Source organism: Mustela nivalis (genome assembly GCF_964662115.1).
Source record: "Mustela nivalis genome assembly, chromosome: 2".
NCBI classification, from domain to species: Eukaryota; Metazoa; Chordata; class Mammalia; order Carnivora; family Mustelidae; genus Mustela; species Mustela nivalis.
Genome location: NC_139021.1, coordinates 37719864 through 37740808, shown reverse-complemented (window position 1 = coordinate 37740808; position 20945 = coordinate 37719864). Strand labels below are relative to the sequence as shown.

At 41.1% G+C, this 20945-nt stretch overlaps 2 protein-coding genes across 6 annotated transcripts in view; one reads left to right on the top strand and one right to left on the bottom strand.

Annotated features, from left to right (window-relative positions):
• Positions 1-6484, top strand: part of MATN2 (matrilin 2) — a 135753-nt gene extending 129269 nt beyond the window's left edge. For 3 of the 5 annotated variants that reach the window (XR_014309447.1, XR_014309448.1, XR_014309449.1), the window contains 5 exons: positions 2152-2304; positions 3309-3380; positions 3709-3843; positions 4227-4779; positions 5924-6484. Coding sequence is in view for 2 of the 5 variants with exons in the window: in XM_082722798.1 (XP_082578924.1) it covers positions 2152-2304; positions 3309-3380; positions 3766-3843; positions 4227-4339 (416 nt within the window). In the remaining 3 variants the exon portion in view is untranslated. Of the gene's footprint in view, positions 1-2151; positions 2305-3308; positions 3381-3708; positions 3844-4226; positions 4780-5923 lie in introns of those variants that run through there. The other 2 variants (XM_082722798.1, XM_082722797.1) reach the window with 2 other exon arrangements.
• Positions 6485-11202: 4718 nt separating this feature from the next.
• On the bottom strand, positions 11203-14351 carry RPL30 (ribosomal protein L30). The gene is made up of 5 exons (XM_082722808.1): positions 14109-14351; positions 13950-14001; positions 13540-13685; positions 12022-12152; positions 11203-11302 (listed from the first exon to the last, which is right to left on the bottom strand). Exons 2-5 carry the CDS (start codon positions 13968-13970, stop codon positions 11253-11255), a joined length of 348 nt encoding a protein of 115 aa, XP_082578934.1. The 5' UTR covers positions 13971-14001; positions 14109-14351; the 3' UTR covers positions 11203-11252.
• Between the last annotated feature and the right edge of the window lie 6594 nt (positions 14352-20945).

The following is a 20945-nucleotide window of genomic DNA, read 5'->3' as shown; positions in this document are numbered from 1 at the left end:
TCACTCCAGGGTCAGGGTTCTTAGAGTCACTGGGTGGCCAGGTGGTGAGTGAGAGATGCCCTGAGCTTTGGGAGAGGCTGCTGGTCAAGCTTGGATACACCTTTCCTGTACTGCCCCCTAGAGGCCATGATGGGACCCCCGCGTAGTCTACACCAACCACACCTGAACGGTCTCTGGCCATTTCCTGGCCAGTGTGGGACCTCCAGTGGACAGGAGCGACCCTGCACGCCTTATGATAGCGAACACCCTTGTGTTTGTAGGAGGCAAAAGTTAGCTTTAAAGAAATTCAAAATGTTGGGAGAGAGCATGACTCAGTTAACTCAGGAAAGCAAAGCCTGTTCTCTGATGTTTTCTAGACTCATGGATGATGTGGGGGAGGGGAGGACGGGAAGTTTCTTTAGTTGTGCCTAGATGCAAAGTGTGGCAGAGGAGGTGTGGCACCCCAGAAAAAGGAAACCCAAAAGCTAGGATGGTTGGTAGAGCTAGAAGAAGGCGAAGTGACTGGATTCCTTGGGGGAAATGAGAAAATTTGAGGTCTTGAAGCAGTTTGCTTGAAAGCCACTTTCTTTAAGAACTTGTTGAGGGTACATTACTTTAACAACTGCTGTAAGGGGGGAGAAGGTATGCAGACCAGGGCTTCATCTCAGGTGTTATGGGCCTAGTACCTAGACCAGGCCTGGCACATAGTCCATGTGTGACTACTACTTGAGAGTAAATGAACAAGGAGAGAAAGTACTAGCAGTCTTATTAGTGGACTCCGTCCCTCCTCACAGAAAGGCTGGCTCACACTGACATTCAAACACTCTTTGTGATGGAGGCCATTTTACTGTTATTGTGTACCTCGCGGATTGATACCTTTTCCTCTAGGCCAATAGAATAGTAGCCAAAAAGTGTCCTGTCCTGAATCCTCTGAGTGAACTGTAAAAATAGCCTGAGAACGCATATCAAACCCATGAACCCCTCTAGCCTGCATTTTTAAAGTGTACTGGGAGAAGTAGCTTGTCTCCAAAGACAGTATTGTCTCCTTTTATTTGCCTCATTGAGACTGGTCTACCGTCCTCTTTCCCCCATTTAGATTTCCACCAATCACCCAAGGGCAGGTGGTAAAAGATATTGATGTTTATTTGGTTCTAAAATCAACAAAATTTATCTGAAGTGACATCCTCTGATGAATTTAATGAATTCAATATAATTCAAGTGAATTAAATTATGCATAGCTAATATAATCTTAAAATAGTAATTATCCTTTTTAGGAAGTTTGCATGAAGTCACTGGGCTCCTGGACAAATATGTTGATCTTGCCGATAGACCCTACATAGACTTAGAACAAGGCATAACTCTTGCCCCTTGGCTTAACGAGGCACTTTTATGTGTATTTTTTTAATCCGGCCTAATGAATTAGCTAGAACAAGATATCAAGGCTAAAAAATGTTGAAAATGAAGGAGAATTTAAGTTCTTACTGTGTTTTGCTTTCAAGTGAAGCCTATATGGAGGAAGGGAATCTAATGATTTCTGTTGTTTAGAAAAGGTTTTGGAGCAATCTCATATCCCTGTTGATATCTAAGGTTGGTACTTGGGTTATTCTTTCTGTCTGACATAGAGGATTTCCAAGGGTCTGCAGATTTTCCTTTTCAGCTCAGCACCTCCTCATAAGGCTTTGTCCTTTCAAGAGAAGTAGGTAGAATGCAGCTTCCCTTGCACACCCCCTGCCCCATCATTAAAGGTTCCTATCCTGTACCTTTAAGAAGTAGAAACTAGGTTAGAAGGTCATAAATTGACCTGCTTCTTGGAATTCTCCCAGAAGAGATTCCCATTTAATAAGCCATAAGATACTGCTCTTTTCTACTTTATCCCCAAGGCTAATTCAGGCAGAAGTTGAAGATTTGTTCCATGACCTTGCCCAGAGCTGAGCAAGCAACAGGTTGGTGGTCTAGCTCCCAACCTCCCCTAGTGCCTCACCTTTCCCTCATTGGAACCCCTTCTTTTGTTCATAGGGCTGAAATAAAAATGGCAGAAAGATAAAGGGGGGTTGACCTGGACCCCTCAAGTCACACCACGTAACATGCACCCGGCTTTAGGTATGGTACACGCAACTTCCAGACCCTGGGAACATAGCTCTAACTACCTTCTTCATTTGCTCTGCAACGTAGGCATAACTATGTATGCTGTCGGGGTAGGAAAAGCCATTGAGGAAGAACTACAGGAGATTGCCTCCGAGCCCACGGACAAGCATCTCTTCTATGCCGAAGATTTCAGCACGATGGGAGAGATAAGTGAAAAACTAAAGAAGGGCATATGTGAAGGTACTGTAATTGACCTTGAGGAGAGCAGCTATGAACGCTTGGAGGAGCAATTCTCAACCTGTTCCTCCCAAGTGCTCAAAAAAGTGCCTCCCTGGTGTTTGGGGCCAGTAATGTCTGGAAACACTATACCCCAAAGGGGGAAACAGGAGAGAGAAGACGGGATTGATTCACAGCTAACACTGCGTGAGCGCTTGCTCTGGGCTTGGCAGTGTGATCAATCTTTTGACACACGAGCACAGTTCATCCCCACAAAAGCCCTCTAGAAAAAAACATTGAGCTAAGACACAACCATTATACACAGCACAGAGCTGAGGTTCCATTTTAGGAGATGCCTGTAATTGGACTGGAAAGGGAAGGGAATCCTTTCAAATGTAAGGAACACCTTGCTGCAAGGAGTGGTTCTTCTGTTTACAGAACACAAGCCAGCCCTTTAGAACCTCCATTTTGTTCTGTCCCAGAGCTTTCCGTGCTGATCTCACTGTGCCAGGACAGGTAGAGCAGCTCTGCCCTGGCTTGCTACTCCTGCCCCAGGTTCGGTCACCAGCCAAATCCGAAGCTAAGTGATGTGTTTCACTCCTCTGAAGGAAAGAGCAACAAGAGGGAGGGGGATGGAGCGAGAGGGCCTTTTTAATGCCCAGGAGAGATTTCACCTCTTGGCTGTTTCCTTCCAACCGAAATGCCTCTTAGAGGGGGTCCCCCTGCAGTTTTAGTCCTTGGCCAACGTGACTTTTTTTTCCCACCCCAACTTCTAGGCATGGAATTTGTGAGGGCATTCTTAAATAAGATGCACTTAAGGGGTCCAGGTTTCTCTTACTAGAGAATGTCCCTAGTGTGGTCTTGGATTACCCTGGAAACCAATTGCTTTTTGAAACTGGTGTTACCAAATAAAACTGAAACACCCTGGGTGACAGCAGGTAGGTGGGGAGCTCGTCTGGGACGTTTCCTAAGGAACACACACGCACGCAGACGACTGTCACTCCCTTTGGTCATCTTTTCCCCCTCAGCTCTGGAAGACTCTGATGGAAGTCAGGACTCCCCCGCAGAGGAACTGCCAAAGAGGATTCACCAGCCAACAGGTAAATTTTAAAAAGCAGTGTTTCTAGAACTTTTGGTGGATGCTTCCACCATGATTTCCCCCAGACAAAAGTCATAAAAAGTGAGTCAGTAAGATTTGAATTATGCCAACTATGGCTTTTTTTCCTCGATCAGATAGGAAACATTTACTCTATACTTTTAGGCCATATTTGGTAATGTCTCTACTGCCAGTCTTTGGCCACAGTATGTCCCAAAGTAGAGCTGTGTGCCACAGCTAGGAATACTAAGTACCTTACTCTGACCACTGACAGCTGTTATAATCACAAACATGTAAAGCAGGTTTGACTTCAGTTTTCTTTCTCTTTACAGAATCTGAGCCAGGCACCATAAATATCCAAGACCTACTTTCCTGTTCTAATTTTGCAGTGCAACATCGATATCTGTTTGAAGAAGACAGTGTTTCACAGTCCACACAAAAACTTTTCCATTCAACAAAATCTCCAGGTAATTCCAAATACAGTATTGCTTCCAGTGGCTCGATACCAGCCCCTTAGCTTGCCAACAGACTCAGTTGCAAGGAGGAAAGGAAAGGAGGAAGTAGGAAATGGGAAAGGGGGAAAGAGAGGGGCTTAAGTAAAATGAGAACTAGAAAAATTAGCTGAAAGAAATGGGAATAGCCTTCCCTGCAGTCCACACTAGCGGCAGCTCTCGGTGTTGGAAATCCATGCAGCCCTCTCCTGAAATTTACTGGATCTGGCTGTGTGGAAAAAGTTGAACATTTCTTTCATTTTGGTTTCTTCCCTATGGTGATTCAGTCCTATTATTATGCATCTGGGAAGTCTGGTGGGTTACAGAGGTGAGTGAACACTTTCCATGTGCTTTCTCAGGAAGTCCTTTGGAAGAAAAACACGATCAATGCAAATGTGAAAACCTTATCATGTTCCAGAACCTTGCAAATGAAGAAGTGAGAAAGTTAACACAACGCTATATCCTTTTCTAATACTGTGCTTGTCTGTGTGATATGAAGAATTTCACCAAACTTCACAGATACTATCTGTCGGTATGTATTAAATGAAGTCATTTCCATAAATCCATGAATAGTGAACTCGTAGAAAGGCTTTTTTCTTAAGCAACCTGCTAGGTGTTTGAACATCAAGGGCAAGCCAAGCTTCATGGCAAGCTTGGGTCAAGAACTTGGTTGCTCTCTGCCATTCTAGGGTTCAGCGTTTGAGGCCAGCCAGTCAGTACGCAAAATAAGAGAAGACAGAGTTAAAATTTAACTCCCTCTCTGCTGGGAGGAAAAGGGTCTGTACAGGTCTGATGTCCATCAAAGGTATGGTAAGTCTCGGCAAAGAATGTAGAATGATGAAGTTTCAAACTCCCATCTAAATTCCAAACCTTTCTTTCGGCCCCAGGCCACACTGCAGCCAGCCACAGTAGGTAAGCATGTAGTTTCTAGAGGACTGGGGTTTTTTGTTTGTTTGTTTGGCAGCTGGGATCTTTTATATCAGCACTCCAAGATGAAACATTTTATCAAGGGAACAGCAGACTCAATGATTCATTAAACCAATATTACACATAAAAGGAATGCTTTGAGATAATGGAGAAATGAGGATTCAGTGTTTTTATATGGCCAGTTGCTCTGAACTTAAAATTTCAGTAAGCTTACTAAAGCTGGCTCATTTCTATCTCAGCATGCATCAACTAGCCTATAGGGAGAAGGTTGAATTCTGAACTCTCTCTTTGCCAATGGGTTTATATAATAAAGAACAGATGTAGCGATTCCCTTTCTGAAAGCTGGAAATCTGTTCCCCTAAGTAAAATAATCTGACAGTGGTTAATGTAGATGATGAATCCAGGCTCTCATTCTGCCAGGGGGAGTGGTGGAGGGTATTAAGGAGCTTACATGAAAACAAATGCTTGTTCTAATGCCCCTCGCCTCTCTCCTTTCCCACCACACTTCGGAGGGTCTGCTTCACGAGAGACTAAGGAAGTTATCTGTAAAAGAGCATAGGTCAGGGCGCCTGGGTGGCTCAGTGGTTAAGCCGCTGCCTTCGGCTCAGGTCATGATCTCAGGGTCCTGGGATCGAGTCCCGAGTCAGGCTCTCTGCTCAGCAGGGAGCCTGCTTCCTCCTCTCTCTCTCTCTGCCTGCCTCTCTGCCTACTTGTGATTTCTCTCTGTTAAATAAATAAATAAATCTTTAAAAAAAAAAAAAGGATTTTATTAGAGAGAACACAACCAGGCAGAACAGCAGGCAGAGGGACAAGCAGGCTTCCCACTGAGCAGGGAACCCAATCTCGGGCTTGATGTGGAACATGATCCCAGGGTCCTGGGACCCTGGGACCTGAGCCAAAGGCAGACACTTAACTGGTAAGAGTCACCCAGATGCCCCAAGGGATTCATAGTCTTGATAGCATGTGTTAAATGGCTTACTATAAACCTTCAATCAGAGTTAAAAAATTTTTCTAAATGGGGAAAACCAGAGGTTTGTATCTTTGAGGACAAATTTTTACATAGCGACATCAAATTGTATTTGATTGTAAATAAAAATAGACAATTCAGATTCCTCTTCCTTAATTTGAGATTTACTAGAAGAAATGACACAAAGGATGGAAGCCCTGGAAAACCGCCTGAGATACAGATGAAGATATGAAATGCGCTATGTATTTGTATGTCATTGTATCAAATGTTACAACGGAAGCAGCTTGAGCCCCAAAGCTCAGGCTATTGAGTCTAAAAAGTTGTAAAGTAAAACAGGACTAGGACTTAGAAAGCTGGTTTGCTATAGAACACAAAGGCAAAAGTGCAACACTAACTTGTATAAATTTGAGAAAAAGTCCTTCAGAACCCTAAAATGAGATTATCAAGTGAGAATAAATAAGCTATGCAAGCTATTCTGTAACATACTGTGGACATGATTTGCTTTTGCTTTATCCTGCCTTAGTGTTGTGATCTCATTTGACTAAATTAGTTTGCAGTCTTACTTCTGCAGAACACTGGCCATAGGAAGACTATTTTTTTGTATTGGACTTTTATCTTGATATATGTATATGGATGTATGCATAAATTCATAAAACCTATGTACTTGAATTAAGTTGGATTTTTTTAATACAATATTAAAATTCACCACTTCAGAGAATGGTATTCTGTGTAAAATTCCTAGTTCACTTTAAATGCAAAATATGGTTATGTGGGAAACGGTCAACCTCGACTCTCACTGGCAATCTGGAAAACCCAAGTTAAAACAATCAGCTTGGCAAAAATTAGCATTGGACTACAGTGTTGGCAAGGATGAAGAAAATGGGGCTCTTGTACACTAGTGAAAATGCAAATAGGCGTGCTCTTTGGAGTATAATCTGTCAATACTTAGTAAAACTGAAAAGGCACACCAGCCTGCACTCTAGCAACTGCGCTCACAAACATCTAACTAGAGGACTTCAGCACATGCACACAAGGCGACCCATAGAAGAACGCTACTTGAGTTTATAAACCACCAGTTGAAAATAACTGAAATCATCATCAGAAAGGGAACTGATAAAATTATGTGATCCCTACCTCAGAAATACCATACAACATTTAAAAGGAAGGCACTAGACCTACATGCATACATAGTAAAACTCAAAGCTGAATTTTAAAAAGCCAAAGGTACTGGCGCCTGGGTGGCTCGGTGGGTTAAAGTCTCTGCCTTCGGCTCAGGTCATGATCCTGGGGCCCTGGGATTGAGCCCCGCATCTGGCTCTCTGCCTGCTTCTCTGCCGACTTGTGATGTCTCTGTCAAATAAATAAATAAATAAAATCTTTAAAAATTAAAAAAAAGCCAAAGGCAGGGGCACCTGAATGGCTCAGTCAGTTGGGCATCTGACTCTCGGTTTCAGCTCAGGTTATGATCCATGATCTTGGGGTCCTGGGATGGGTGTTAGTGTGGCTCCGTGCTCAGCAGGGAGTCTGCCTAGGGATTCCTTCTCCCTCTGGCCCCCACCCCCCTCCCATAATCTCTAACCAAAAAAAAGACCCCCCAAATGACATCTTTCCCATGGAAGCTACTGTATTTGATGCCAAGTGATTCTTTTTACACAGAACACTTTCAATAAGCTTGTTTAAATATTTCAAGAGGAGTGTTTTCATCAGAATGTTCTCCCAAGGGGCATTGTGGTAGACTGAGAACATCTCTTTCGTGTATCTTCAATCTTATCTGAAAAATCATCTGATTTTCTCCAAATAGAAAAGTTGCAATTCAAAGTATTAAACCATGTATTTGTATTTGAGTCACCCAGGTGGTCCTGAATGGGCTTTCGCTAGTAAGTACTGACCTGCGTTGGCATTACCTTCTGAGATGTACTCCCAGTTAAGGTAAGGCATTGCTTCCTTAGCGCAACTGTACTTCACTTTCCGTTGAGTCCCAGCTCCCCCTAGTGGCTCTAGACTGCACCCCCCCCAACCCTTAATGTTTAGCTATTAAATACATTTAATCAGTTTTCAAGTTTCTTCATGTTGGGGAGGCCTTCAAAGGAAACCAATCAAAATTTACATATCCATCCCGATACTTACTTGAAGATAGTCTAAAATCTGAAGTATTTCTCCTTTTTCCTCATTTGGCTCTATACAGGTCTTAGGTGTAAAAGTTTTACATTCAGGCTTATTGTGGTGACTTTTACAAGCCTTGATTTCCTCAACTGTCAAATGGAATGAAGTATGATCTCACTGAATTGTCAAGAGAATTAAATGGCTTAATGTGCACATTACTTAGTAAAGTATCATTTTAGATACTCAATTATTAGCCATTATGTTTTTACTCTTCAGAAGTCCATGATGTCTGACACAAAGATGGTAATTTATGTATATGTTGAGTCAATGAATGAATGCTTTACTTACCTTAGCTCAGGAAAGTACTTTGGCAGATTCCTACTCCTTAATTCTCTTTTGAGGCAAACAGGTAGGAGGTAGTAAATTACAGTACATGTATAAATGCTCAAGGCCTACTATCAAAACAAGATGAAGATGAAATTCTGGCCTAGAAAGTCAAAAGCCTATCAAAGAGAATTAAGTAAATGTTTAAGCCCTAAAAGTCATTATTCATCCTACTGTTTGAACTCATGTGATACAAAGCGGAGTCTGTCCTCTAGGGCCTTCCTTAGTTTAGTGAGAAACAGGTGTGATTAATGCCACAAAAAAGGTTCTATAGTAACTCAGAGGCACCCAGTCTAGACTGGAAGAGGCTATTGGGGTAGGCCTGGAAAAGGAGGGCAAGAGGAAAGGAAAGCAGATGCCACAGCAGACATGGGGAGCCCAAGTGTGAAGCGGCAGTTGGAAATAAGGTATGAAAGCAAAGAGAACTGTTTTCCATGGACCAGATCTTCCAAAAGGCCCAACTAACTGCATTCGAGACCAGCCTAGAGTTTGGTTTCTTTTCTAAGTACGTTTTGCCCCTGCCATGATACCATACCAATTGCAGTTAACACACTCCACAATAACCACTCTTCTTTGGGACATTTCTATCTCCAAACCTAACAGGTAGCTTAGCACAAGTATGCGATAAATCCAGTTGGCTGGAATTTCCTGCAATCTCCCGCATACTAGAGCTTCCCAGCCAAACACATTACTTTGATTATAATCAGAAAATAACATTTAAAAATACCAACTAAGACCTTCCCAGATCTTCCTGGCCAGTAGTATTTTCTCTATTTCTGGCAGCATTTTAATGGCATTCTTCACAGCTGTCCTAAGCCAGCATGAGTGAGGTTTAATCTCCTTTTCTCTAAACTTTAAATTCCTTTCTTCCTAAACAACGAGTACACAAAAAACACAGATAAAGGCAAAAGCTCAATGACCTTATAGTGTATTATCACTATACAGAAGCCCCAAGAAATCACAAAATTATTTCCTAAAACCCATCATTCTAAAATGCCTGCAGCCAAAAATCCTGCAACAGAATCATTACAAAGAAATGGTATACTGGTACTTGCGATATTGTATCCTCCAGAAACCATCCCTGAAGAAATTAAATTGTAACTTATCAACGTGGAGGGAAAAACAATCCAAAATTAACCTATATCACTGCAAGCTCAATTTGAAAGGCAAAATTTACCAAGTAGAAAATAAGCACACAAATGTACTTAACCCAAAGACAAACAGTTCTCACAACCATTGAACAGACTAATAACACTAGAGGCCAGCAATACTCTGACCAAGCAATTCTTTTCAAGGACAAACTTCAAACATCTTAAACCACCTTGGGCACACTAGTCTCTAGATATGAAAATACGAGCACTTTAGAATGCTTAACAGATTTCCACAGCTCTGTGGCTCTTAACCAGGAGATGCTACTTTTGAAAACATGGGGTAATATTTTGGGTATCATTATAACATGGAAAACCATGAGAAATATCCTGCAGTATCCAGTCCTCCACAACAAAGAACTGTCCCATGGGAAAATGTCAGTAGTGCTCCCAGACTGAGAAATACTAAGTTAACTGAACAATCAGTAAGAAAACTAGTTAGTAACAACTATTCTTCAAATTTTATCTACAACCTCAGATTAACTTCAGACACAAATTAAAATCATGCAGTATCAACCCATTCCCTTTCCCTTAACAGATTTCCACAGCTCTGTGGCTCTTAACCAGGAGATGCTACTTTTGAAAACATGGGGTAACATTTCGGGTATCATTATAACATGGAAAACCATGAGAAATATCCTGCAGTATCCAGTCCTTCACAACAAAGAACTGTCCCATAGAAAAATGTCAGTAGTGCTCCCAGATTGAGAAATACTAAGTTAACTGAACAATCAGTAAGAAAACTAGTTAGTAGTAACAACTATTCTTCAAATTTTATCTACGACCTCAGATTAACTTCAGACACAAATTAGAATCATGCAGTATCAACCCATTCCCTTTCCTATACAAAACTGGGAATTTCACCCACCCGTGGTTGTTCCACAGCTATTAAAAAAGGACTCTTGTGATTCCAAGTTCAGTAAATACCGGGACATGGACACTCTGTACAGTGTACTGATGGCATCCTCATCTCCTATGTCTCACTCATCTACTGCCTACTTGAACTGCCTACGAGCTAAGATCTTTGTTTAAGATCTTAAGTCCAAAAGAAAAGGTTAATTCTGACACGGCTACAGCCTGAAAGCCCAGCACGGATGTGTAGAGTATACTTTACCAGCAACATATGACTCCGTAAATCAAGATATATTTTTTTCCCAAGTAACTCCTGAAAATGTCCCCAAGGAAATAGAGGGAAAAGGGTCCAGTCTGACATATTTGGAAGATATGGAATGCAGTTTCCACAAAATCTGAACACCAGACATACTTCACAATGTATCTTCTAGGAATAAAATATAAAACAAACTTTGGGCAACTGTGGACTTAGCACTTATTGAAGACCTGGGATTCTTCTGAAGCGCTCCAAGTACAGATCTTCTATCTCAACCATTGCACACCCATAGGAAAAATCCTTCATTAAAGTTCAATAAAACTTTTCTCAAATTTTGGAAGGGGAGTACAAATCTCATTTTACCCTCTCTACTACTCAAATCTGTAGATCTAAGCCAGATTACAAACTGCAATTCTGATTAAATTCTACATATTGATCTTTGCTGCCTCTCAAACATACTCAAATATAAATTGCCAATAGTATCAACACTTTTAAAAGACTGGAATCTTTAAAAAAAATCTAGTAGAGGAAAGGAACTCTGCACTCCCTTTATAAAAGGAAAACAAATACTGGGACATAGAGTTCTTAACCCAAAAGTCTTGCCACCACATCTAACTGCCTTATCCCCTCAAATCCTATCTTCAGAAAGGGTATGGAAACAAAAAGATATAAAGGAAAAAACGGCAACGAATACCATGTTTTTAAAACAAGCTGTGGCCAGTTTTATTAAAGAAAAATTGCGTGTGATTTACTTTTCACCAGTCTGTTCTGGCATGCTCCTAATGATATCAGAATCACCTAGAAAATAAAACACAATAGTTTTACAAGTCATTTAATCACAACTGGTAATCATCAAATTAGCAATGGTTATCTTTAAAAGTTCTGACACTAGCTTTGCTGTCATTTCTCAAGATGATCAGATACCTAGTCATAGGCATTTCCCATATAAGATATATCGATCAATCAGACGTGGTTTATCACCAGCATTGATAAAACCAAACCTAGGGAAAGAACTAGGTCTGGGGACACATGCATGGTCTTAATATAGCGAATGTTTAGCCTGCCCTGATTATTACAAAATCAGAACAGCGAGAATATTCGCAGTATTTTATGAATTAAAAACTCGTAAGTTCAAAATATAACGTGATCTGTATTTGTAGGAACTTCTTTTCCTCAACTTAATTTTATCTGTTCTTAGGCAGACAGTAAAAATTTCTTTCTTCAACTATTTCATTTGAATACTCTCCCCATTTATAATTTCACCTTTACCAAGGTCCTAATTATGTAAGTGCTTCAAACCAAATTCATTTCAAAGTAAAAAGATTTTACTTATAACAAGATCTATTACAATGTATTGATATTCATTATCAATTCTCTGTGAAATAAAACTACAGGATATCACTTGCTCTATCCAAATTCTCAGTATCTGAACCTAGGGATCAGACATTGGTATAGCAAAGAATACCTGTAATTACATTATAAAGGAAAAAAATTATTCTGACTTAAAAAAAAAATACCTGGATCAATGATAGCGAGCGTGCATACTCTGTAGTATTTCCCACATGCTGTGCCCAATTCAATATTATTGCCACTGTAGTGATGGACACCAGTTTTGGCCAACATGGCATAGTATTCGATTTCAGATTTCCTTCAGAAACCAGAAGACAAGCAAATGAATAGGGTCACAAATGACGGACAAATAAAATGTCACTACTTTCTTCATTAGTTTTAATGTTGGTAAGCCTTTCCAACAGTAACTAAACCAGTTGTTACTCTTTAAAAAAGTACCATATCCATTAGCCAAAACAAACCATCCTTTCCTTTGATCCCCTGTAAGAATGGGGTCAGTAAGTATCAGCAAGAATCATCAAGTATCTTCTGAATATCTACATTTAACACTTGTAAATTATGCTCATGGAAAAGAGAGTAGATGTGAAATAAAGTATTTACTTAACAATCACTAGTCACCAGACACTTCATATAATTCCAGGACAACCTCCTAAGTAGTATGTACTCCATTTTTTTTAACTAATGAAGACATTCAGGCACAGAATAGTAAGTGAAGGTTCCAAATTCAAGCACATGTTATCTTTAAAAGATAAGCTATTTCTGTTACTCTCCAGTGCTGAATCTTAGATGGGGAGTGATGTTATTTACACAAAGCTAACACTTCTGTGTCAACTGAGCAGGTGGACACTGAAGGTTTTACAAATCTGAAGATTTCTAATAGAACAGCACCATTACTCAGATTATGGATCCGCAGACCAGCAGTCGTGGGAGTGCTTGTTAAAAATGCATAATGTCAGGTCCCATCCCAAACCCACAAAATCAGAACCAGCATTTAACAAGATGACCAGTAACTGTGCTAAGAAGCACATAGGAGGTTAAGCTTGAAGACCAAAAGGAGGTTGAGCCTGAAGACCAAACCACAGGATGGCATGGAGGATGGAGTACTCCAGGAAAGCCAATTGTGTACAGACACCCTACCTAAAATCCTGTGAAGTTATGCATTACCACAGAAAAATCAATGTGCCATAGGGAACTCCACAGTCCAAGTTTCTTTAACTTATTTTCCATACTAAGTTTACTTTCCAAACAGTGAAGTCAAGCAAACACTCGGGGAACTAGAAACCTGCAGCTCCACCGCCCGCCTCAACTTTTATCCTATTAGCTCTTCTACAGGATAACGAGTTCAAAAAATGATTTTTCAAGAAATGACCTAAAAAGGCAGGACACAAAACACATGGAAATACAAGCATGTGTCCGTGCTTCCCTCAAACTTCGACGTTCTGTGGTTTTTACCCCTCTGCCACACTTTTTTCCCCCGAAGAGAAGCTTCCACAATGAGAAAACATGATGGCGGTCATCCCCAAACACCACTTAAGAAACCGTGAATTCTCCAAGTGCTCGCTTGTAAAAATTCTACATAAAACCGAATTCGTACTACGCAGACTGCCCATGGTTAACACTCCTGGGTATTCACTCCGATCAATATACAGTGGGCGACCCACCCCCTCCAGGTTCCCTTCCATTACCTCAAGGCCGGGCAGTTGTTGGCGAGGATGACCAGCTTCGCTTTGCCGTGTCTGATCATTTTCAGAGTCTGCTTGTACCCCAGCACGTATTTTCCACTTTTCATAACGAGCTGGAGCCTGGAGTTGATGGACTCCAGCGACTTTTTCTACAAAGCAAACATTTCACACGGACCTTAAGGCCTTGTTTTTGAACCATCTCAAACAGCATCCAGCTTTCTGGAAGCCGAGCCCTTTAATAAACTTCCTAAGTCTAGGGTCCTAAATCATTGAGAGAACCACTCGGCTTCCTCCTGAGCCCCTCTATGCCAGTGGGCATGCTGTCTCCCCAGTGTGCTCGGATCTGCCTGCCCGGGGCCAAGACTCAAGTCTTCCACGTGAATCGGCTTCCGGCCCCGGCGCGTTTCACTCACCGTCTTCTTTGCGGCCACCATCTTCCTGTCTTAGATGCGGGACGGCCCCAACCTAGAACATACAGAGGACAGGACAGGAAGTTTAGGATAGCAGCTCCAAACGGCAACTCGCTGGGATCCCCACACTGCCGAAACCTGGGCCCCGCGGAGCCCACTCACCAAGAGCAGCCGCCAAAATGGCCGGGAGAGAGAAAGGAAAGAGCTCCCACAATGCAAAGCTCTTCACAGCCGAGCCGAGTCGTCGGAACCGGAAGTGAGCCGCAGGAGGAAGGGGCGGGGCAAAAAGACGAGGGCGGTGCTGACTGCTGTTGATTCAGGTAGGTGGAATGGCGGTACAGCTGCGCATTCCCTCTTCCTGCCGGTCCTGAAGTTGCATTAGTGTGTTGCTCCGAGCTGCGGACTGAGGAACCGGGAACGTCAAACCAGGAGGGAGTTGGAGAAGCCGACTGAGAGTGAGGCGGGAGGGGACAGTGGCAAGGGGCGGCGGCGGCTGGACCATGGTCTTAGAGCCGCTGAGCTTATCTATACCGAAGCCGCGTCTCTTGGGGAGGACTCCGGTGACCCTCTGTTCCTGGGTCTAACCTCCTGCGTCAGTTCCCTTCAGGCCGAAGCAGCTGGGTGCCCTCTCCTGCCCTCGCCCAAGTTGCCGGTCTCTCGGAGAACGGTGGAGCCCCACGCAGACTTCCCCAAACGCACCTCTTGGGTGGCGGTGTTAGCGCAACTTTATAAGCCGAATTTTCAGAGAGATCAATAAACAGACCTAATTTACAAATGTTTTTGTTGTAAACGTTGGACCTTGGTATCAATGTCCAGTGACGGATGGGTCAAAATAGCACGCACAGAGCGTCTCTCGCTAGTACCAAAAAAACTGTAAAATCGGACCAGTACCGGTAGGTAAGTCGTTTATCGTGTGTCAACTTTTAGGAATATATCCTACAGAAACAATCACAGTTTCTCAAAGTCATGTGAACAAGGATATTTATTTCAACATTTTTTAAAAAGAGATTTTATTTACTTATTTGACAGAGAAATCACAAGTAGGCAGAGAGAGGGAGAAGCAGCTGAGCAGAGGAGCTGCTCTCTGCTCTCAGCTGAGCAGAGCCCAGCGCCGGCCTCGATCCCAGGACCCTGAGATCATGCCTGACCTGAGCTGAAGGCAGAGGCCTAACCCACTGAGCCACCCAGGCGCCCCTTATTTCAGCATTTTTTTTTTTTTTTTAAGATTTTCTTCATTTGTCAGCACACAAGCAGAGGGAGAGGTAGGCAGAAGAAGTAGGTTACCTCCTGAGCAATTAGCACCACTGGGGACTCCATCCCAGGACCCTGGGACCAAGACCCCACCAGAAGGCAGACGCCTAACAGAGCCATCCAGGCGTCCTGATTTTAGCACTTTTTTAAAAAAGTTGTTCTTTTTAATATTTATTTTTAAAGATTTTATTTACTTATTTGACAGAGAGAGATCACAAGTAGGCCGAGAGGGGGAAGCAGGCTCCCTGCCTAGCAGAGAGCTCCATGCGGGGCTCCATCCCAGGACTCTGGGGTCATGACCTGAGCTGAAGGCAGAGGCTTTAACCCACTGAGCCACCCACGCGCCCCTATCATTCTTAATATATGTGCTTGTATATGCATAGAAAATTCAAGTCTGCAAAGCTAACCACCAAAACTTAACCACTGGATAAGGTATGAGGAGAGTGGGTGAGGAGAGGACATTTTTTTACCTTACATGTTTCAGTACTACTTGAATTATTGTATAGCATGAATTGCTATGTAAAGTTCCTTTTTAATAATAAAGTGGTGATTTTAAATAGGTCTTTTGAAACACCAGTTATATCTGAAAGTATGGCTGCCAGATCACCTGATTAAAAAATACCTTGAATTATGACTCTTGGACCCCACCCAGGTATGTAGAAGAAATCCCTGATGAGGCCTAGGAATCTGTGTTTAATATGCATCTTTGGGGATTCTTATAAATATTAGAATTTGAGAAGTAAAGAATAGGGAGCACCTGCTGGCTCAGTTGGTACAGCATGCATCTCTTGATCTTGGGGTGGTGAGTTTGAGTCCCATGCTAGGGGTAAAGGTTACTTTTAAAAAAACACAAAAAAACTGAAGAATGAGATAACCAAGTTGAGTTTGAGGCATACTTGCTTAGGTAAAGACAAAAATGAAATAATGTATATTATTTGGTTTTTTTAAATATATTATTTAATAAATAATTATTTTTTAATGTATATTAATTTGTTCTTTAAGTATAAGGCTTTATACTTTTATATTGAGCCCTATATTTTCAAAGCTTTTTAGTACCCCCATTTTATTTTATTTTTTATTTTTTATTTTTTTTAATATTTTATTTATTTATTTGACAGACAGAGATCACAAGTAGGTGGAGAGGCAGTCAGAGAGAAAGGAGGAAGCAGGCTCCCTGCTGAGCAGAGAGCCCGATGCAGGGCTCGATCCCAGGACACTGGGATCATGACCTGAGCCAAAGGCAGAGGCTCTAACCCACTGAGCCACCCAGGCGCCCCAGTACCCCCATTTTAGAGATTAAATAACTAAAGTACTTGGTAAGACTTATCTGGGGTGCTTTTCATTATAACAAGTTTCTGGTCCTAACTATATATGTCCTTGATATACTTTAAAGATCCCAGCGATCTTACTAGGGTCTTGTACTGGAAGCCAGAGAAGCCCAAAGCACTTTATGTATGAAACATGATCACAAAATATTTGAGAATTCTGCTTAAGGAATCTTAACTGATTTTGCTACATTTCTTTGGAGACAGTCTTAGGTTCTTGGTTTTTCTATTTAATATCTGCATGACTTGGGGCAAATTATCTAAGCTCCCTAAGCCTCAGTTTCTTCATCAGAAAACTAAAATAGTGTCTACCTTGTAGAATTGTGAGGATCCCAGTAAACGTAATGGTGTCTAAAGCACCTAGCCGGGGCGCCTGGGTGGCTCAGTGGGTTAAAGACTCTGACTTCAGCTCAGGTCATGATTCCAGGGTTCTGGGATGGAGCCCCGCATCAGGCTCTCTGCTCAGCAGGGAGCCTGCTTCCTCCTCTCTCTCTACCTGCCTCTCTGCCTACTTGTGATGTCTCTCTGTCAAATAAATAAAATACAAAATCTTTTTTAAAATATTAAGAAAAAAAATAAAGCACCTAGCGTAGGGCCTTGTACAGAACACATATGCAGTGAATGTTAGATCTCTTCATCATTCCAACTCTCATCTCTTCAACCTTCCAACCATAGCCACCCACCCATATCTGAAGTCTTTCACAACTTTACAAAACCTATACACTAGGGGAAGAAGCACTTACCATGCAAAAATGACATATCTTTTGACTCAAGAAGATTTTATAAAATTTTCCACACTTGTGCTTATTAGAGCAGGAATTGGCAAACTTTTCCTATAGAGCCAAAGAATAAATACTTTATGCCTTTGGGGCCATATGTTCTCTGTGGCAACGATTCAGCTCTGCCGTAGCACAAAAGTAGCCACAGGCAATATATAGTGGGTGTGTTCCGATAAAACGTTTGCAGAATCAAGCAGCTGGCCAGATTTGGCCTGCAGGCCATCGTTTGCTGACCCCTGCATTAAAAGATTACTCTTAACTATTATTAAAAATAACTGCGTTAAGTCATACCCTTATTCTAAAGAGCTGTCTGTTGAAGTATGTATGGGTGAAGTGTCATGATTGCAGCTTTTTTTTAAGATTTTTTTTTTTTTTAATTTATCTATCTGACAGAGATCACAAGTAGGCAGAGAGGCAGGCAGAGAGGAAGAAGCAGGCTCCCCGCTGAGCAGAGAGCCCGATCCCACGACCCGGGGATCATGACCTGAGCCAAAAGCAGAGGCTTTAACCCACTGAGCCACCCAGGCGCCTCTGCAGCTTCTTTTTGAGTCGCTGAAATAAATGTAAATAAAATCTAAAACAAAGATAAACAGATTGCTCTACTGCATTAGAGCAAATGCAGTGAAGTGTTAACAACTGTTGAATTTAAAGTGGAGGGTACATAGGTGGTAGTTTCACTATTCAACGTTTTTGAGTTTGAAAATCTTTATACTAAAAAGTTGGGAAGTATATACGCTTTAAGAAGGATTTTGCCATCTAGATATTATTTTTGTTTTTCTGGATATCAGTTGGTAGCATTTCAGAGTGATTTTTTAAAAATACCAACAGGTAAATGGGATAGAACAGAATTAACCCAAGACTTCGGTTTTCGTTCACTAAAATTGCTGCTCCAAGTTTCTGAGAACTCTGCAGCACCTGCTTTCATTGTGCAAAAGTTCATACTTGCTGTTGGAATTAAAAGTGACAGGCTGCATTCCCTCTTAGAGCAAATACTAACAAGTTCATCTGATGTTCATTAGTTCAGTACACTAGCCCATCCCCTTATTGTTAAGCAGTTAAAACGATTATATTATCATCAGCTATGAGTTATTCAATGTCCAGATTTGGAAGCAGCCCATTAGTACAGTTGACTGTTGAACAACTCAGAGGCTAGAGGCACTCACCCCCCCATGCATTTCAAAAATCCATGTATAATTTTTGACTCCTCAAAGACTTAACTACAATAACTTACTGCTGACCAGAAAATCCTTATTAATAACATAAACAATGCATTTTTTATATTCTATATAGTATGTACTCTATGATAAACAAGAGAAAATGTTACTAAGAAAACTATAAGAGAAAGTACATTATAGTACTGTACCAGAAAAAAAAAAAATCCATGTTTAAGTGGTGTTGTTCAAAGGTCAACTGTAATTTGGAACTCTATTTGTTTAACCCAACCTTTACAGTCTTAAATCACCCTAGACATTATACATGCTTAGAAATCTGATGAAGAGAGTAAGGGATGGGCATTCTAAGTTAAAAGAGCCTGTAAACCTAATGAATGTTGGATACGTTTCAACTAACTAAACACAGATACACCAATACAAGAATTCTGAACCATTAAAGGACAATAATAAGGAATCTAAAATATTTCTTCTATGCCCTCTGTCCAGACTGCAAATGCTCCAGACTGCACTGGATTAAAAAAAAATAGGCCAGAGAAATGCTTTCTCCTTTTTTTTTAAAAACAATTTTTCCATCCAAGGAGCGTATGTTTTTTATACTCTTGGATACGAAGAACCCAGAGTACTTTGTTCACTATTTTACTGTGAAGGAGTGAAACTTGGAACGTAGGATGATGTCTATAAATGTTTGTTTTTAGGTTATTTTATATTTCTAAGAGTCAGTTTTTGAAATTTTAGTATAAATGGGGTTCCTATGTATCTATAATGTGACATTTTACATATTATCTTCTATAATGTGACATTTTACATATTATCTTCAATAATTTGAAAAGCCTGCCATGTACATGTACTTTCTTCCTTAATAAAGGTGTGATACATAAGCTAAAACACTGATGTTTTTGCTTTTAACTAGAATTTAATTAACTTAATATGGTAATACTGATCAGAATCAGTTAATGGTGAAATAATAAATGCAAATTTGGGACAACATCAAAACATGGGTATGTTGAAGAAAAATGATAAAAGGAGTACTTGGAGCTGAAAAGATTTATGAACTATTCCCATCAAGGTACTATCAGCATTTAAAATCACAGTATAAGTTATATTCAGGTATTATCACAGTAAGACTGAAGGATTAAGATAGGACAAGTAATTGCTAAGAAGGAGAGTGGTCAGGGAGAGGGGAGGTAGGGTAAGTATTGTATATTAGTCTAGATAATTAAGTTGTAAGTAACAGAAACAAACTAGCTTAGTTAAGCATAAGAAGTTAAGCATATGTTGTAGTTTACCAAATGAACAAGAAGCCTGGAGAGCAAGACCCAGATCTGTGTATACTGGTCATTGGAGAAGCAGTCCAATTTATTAGTCACTGGTTCAAAACATGCTTTGCAAACCATAGGGCAGTACCCCAACCTTCAAAGATGTTTTCTCTTGGCTGGTGCCATAACTGAGTGTTTAATGTGCCCCTCCATCATCCTATAGGTTTAGCTTCTGGCTGTGGAGTTAGATGAAAAGACCAGTAAATCCCATAGAAATTAACCCATTACCTTACTTGTCTCATAGTGAAATGAGTTATTTGATAAGATAATGAATGTAGTGTCTTGGTGTAATGTCTTGATGATACTATAATGATGTACAGGAAAAACAAATCTAACCCTATCTCTATTTTTTTTTTAAGATTTTATTTATTTATTTGACAGAGATCACAAGTAGACAGAGGCAGGCAGAGAGAGAGGGAAGCAGGCTCCCTGCTGAGCAGAGAGCCCGATGTGGGACTCGATCCCAGGACCCCAAGATCATGACCTGAGCTGAAGGCAGCGGCTTAACCCACTGAGCCACGCAGGTGCCCCTAACCCTATGTCTATTAAAAAAAAAAAAAATACTGAAGAGGTCCTATAATTCGTTCACGAAGTGCGTCATAGGGCCGCTCAAGGTATAGGTACCATTTCGGAGGCTTACTATGGTCATTGTTAGTGCAGCTGGCAAACTGGGCACTCAGCCAGGTAAATCATGTTAAGTGGAGGAACATGCAGTCGAGCTCATGTAGGGCTTCTTTCTCTGTTCTTAGAGCCGTCCTAGTCCTGAGCCCATTGAGCAAGCATTGAGGGGCTCATGAAAAAGACTACCATCCACAGGATACCAGATTATTATTGTTCACCTGATTATAAAATGCTTCCTCTGAAGAAAATGGAAGAGACCATGGCTTGGCTGATAAATTATTGCCAAGGAAAAGTAAGATACCCCAGTCAACTCCCAAAAGATAATTGATGGGGGGAAAGTGGGTACTTATAACTGGGCCCAGAAAGCCCTGGTTTAGCATGAAAGCATTAGGATTCAGAGAATTTCAAGATAGTGTTCATATTTAACTAATTTGTGAGTTACTGCATCTCTTTCAAGGAAGAATGGAGTTTTGGAAAACTTTCACTAGCTAAGTAAAATTAAATGTGACTTTAACTTTAAAAAAAGAGCATATTC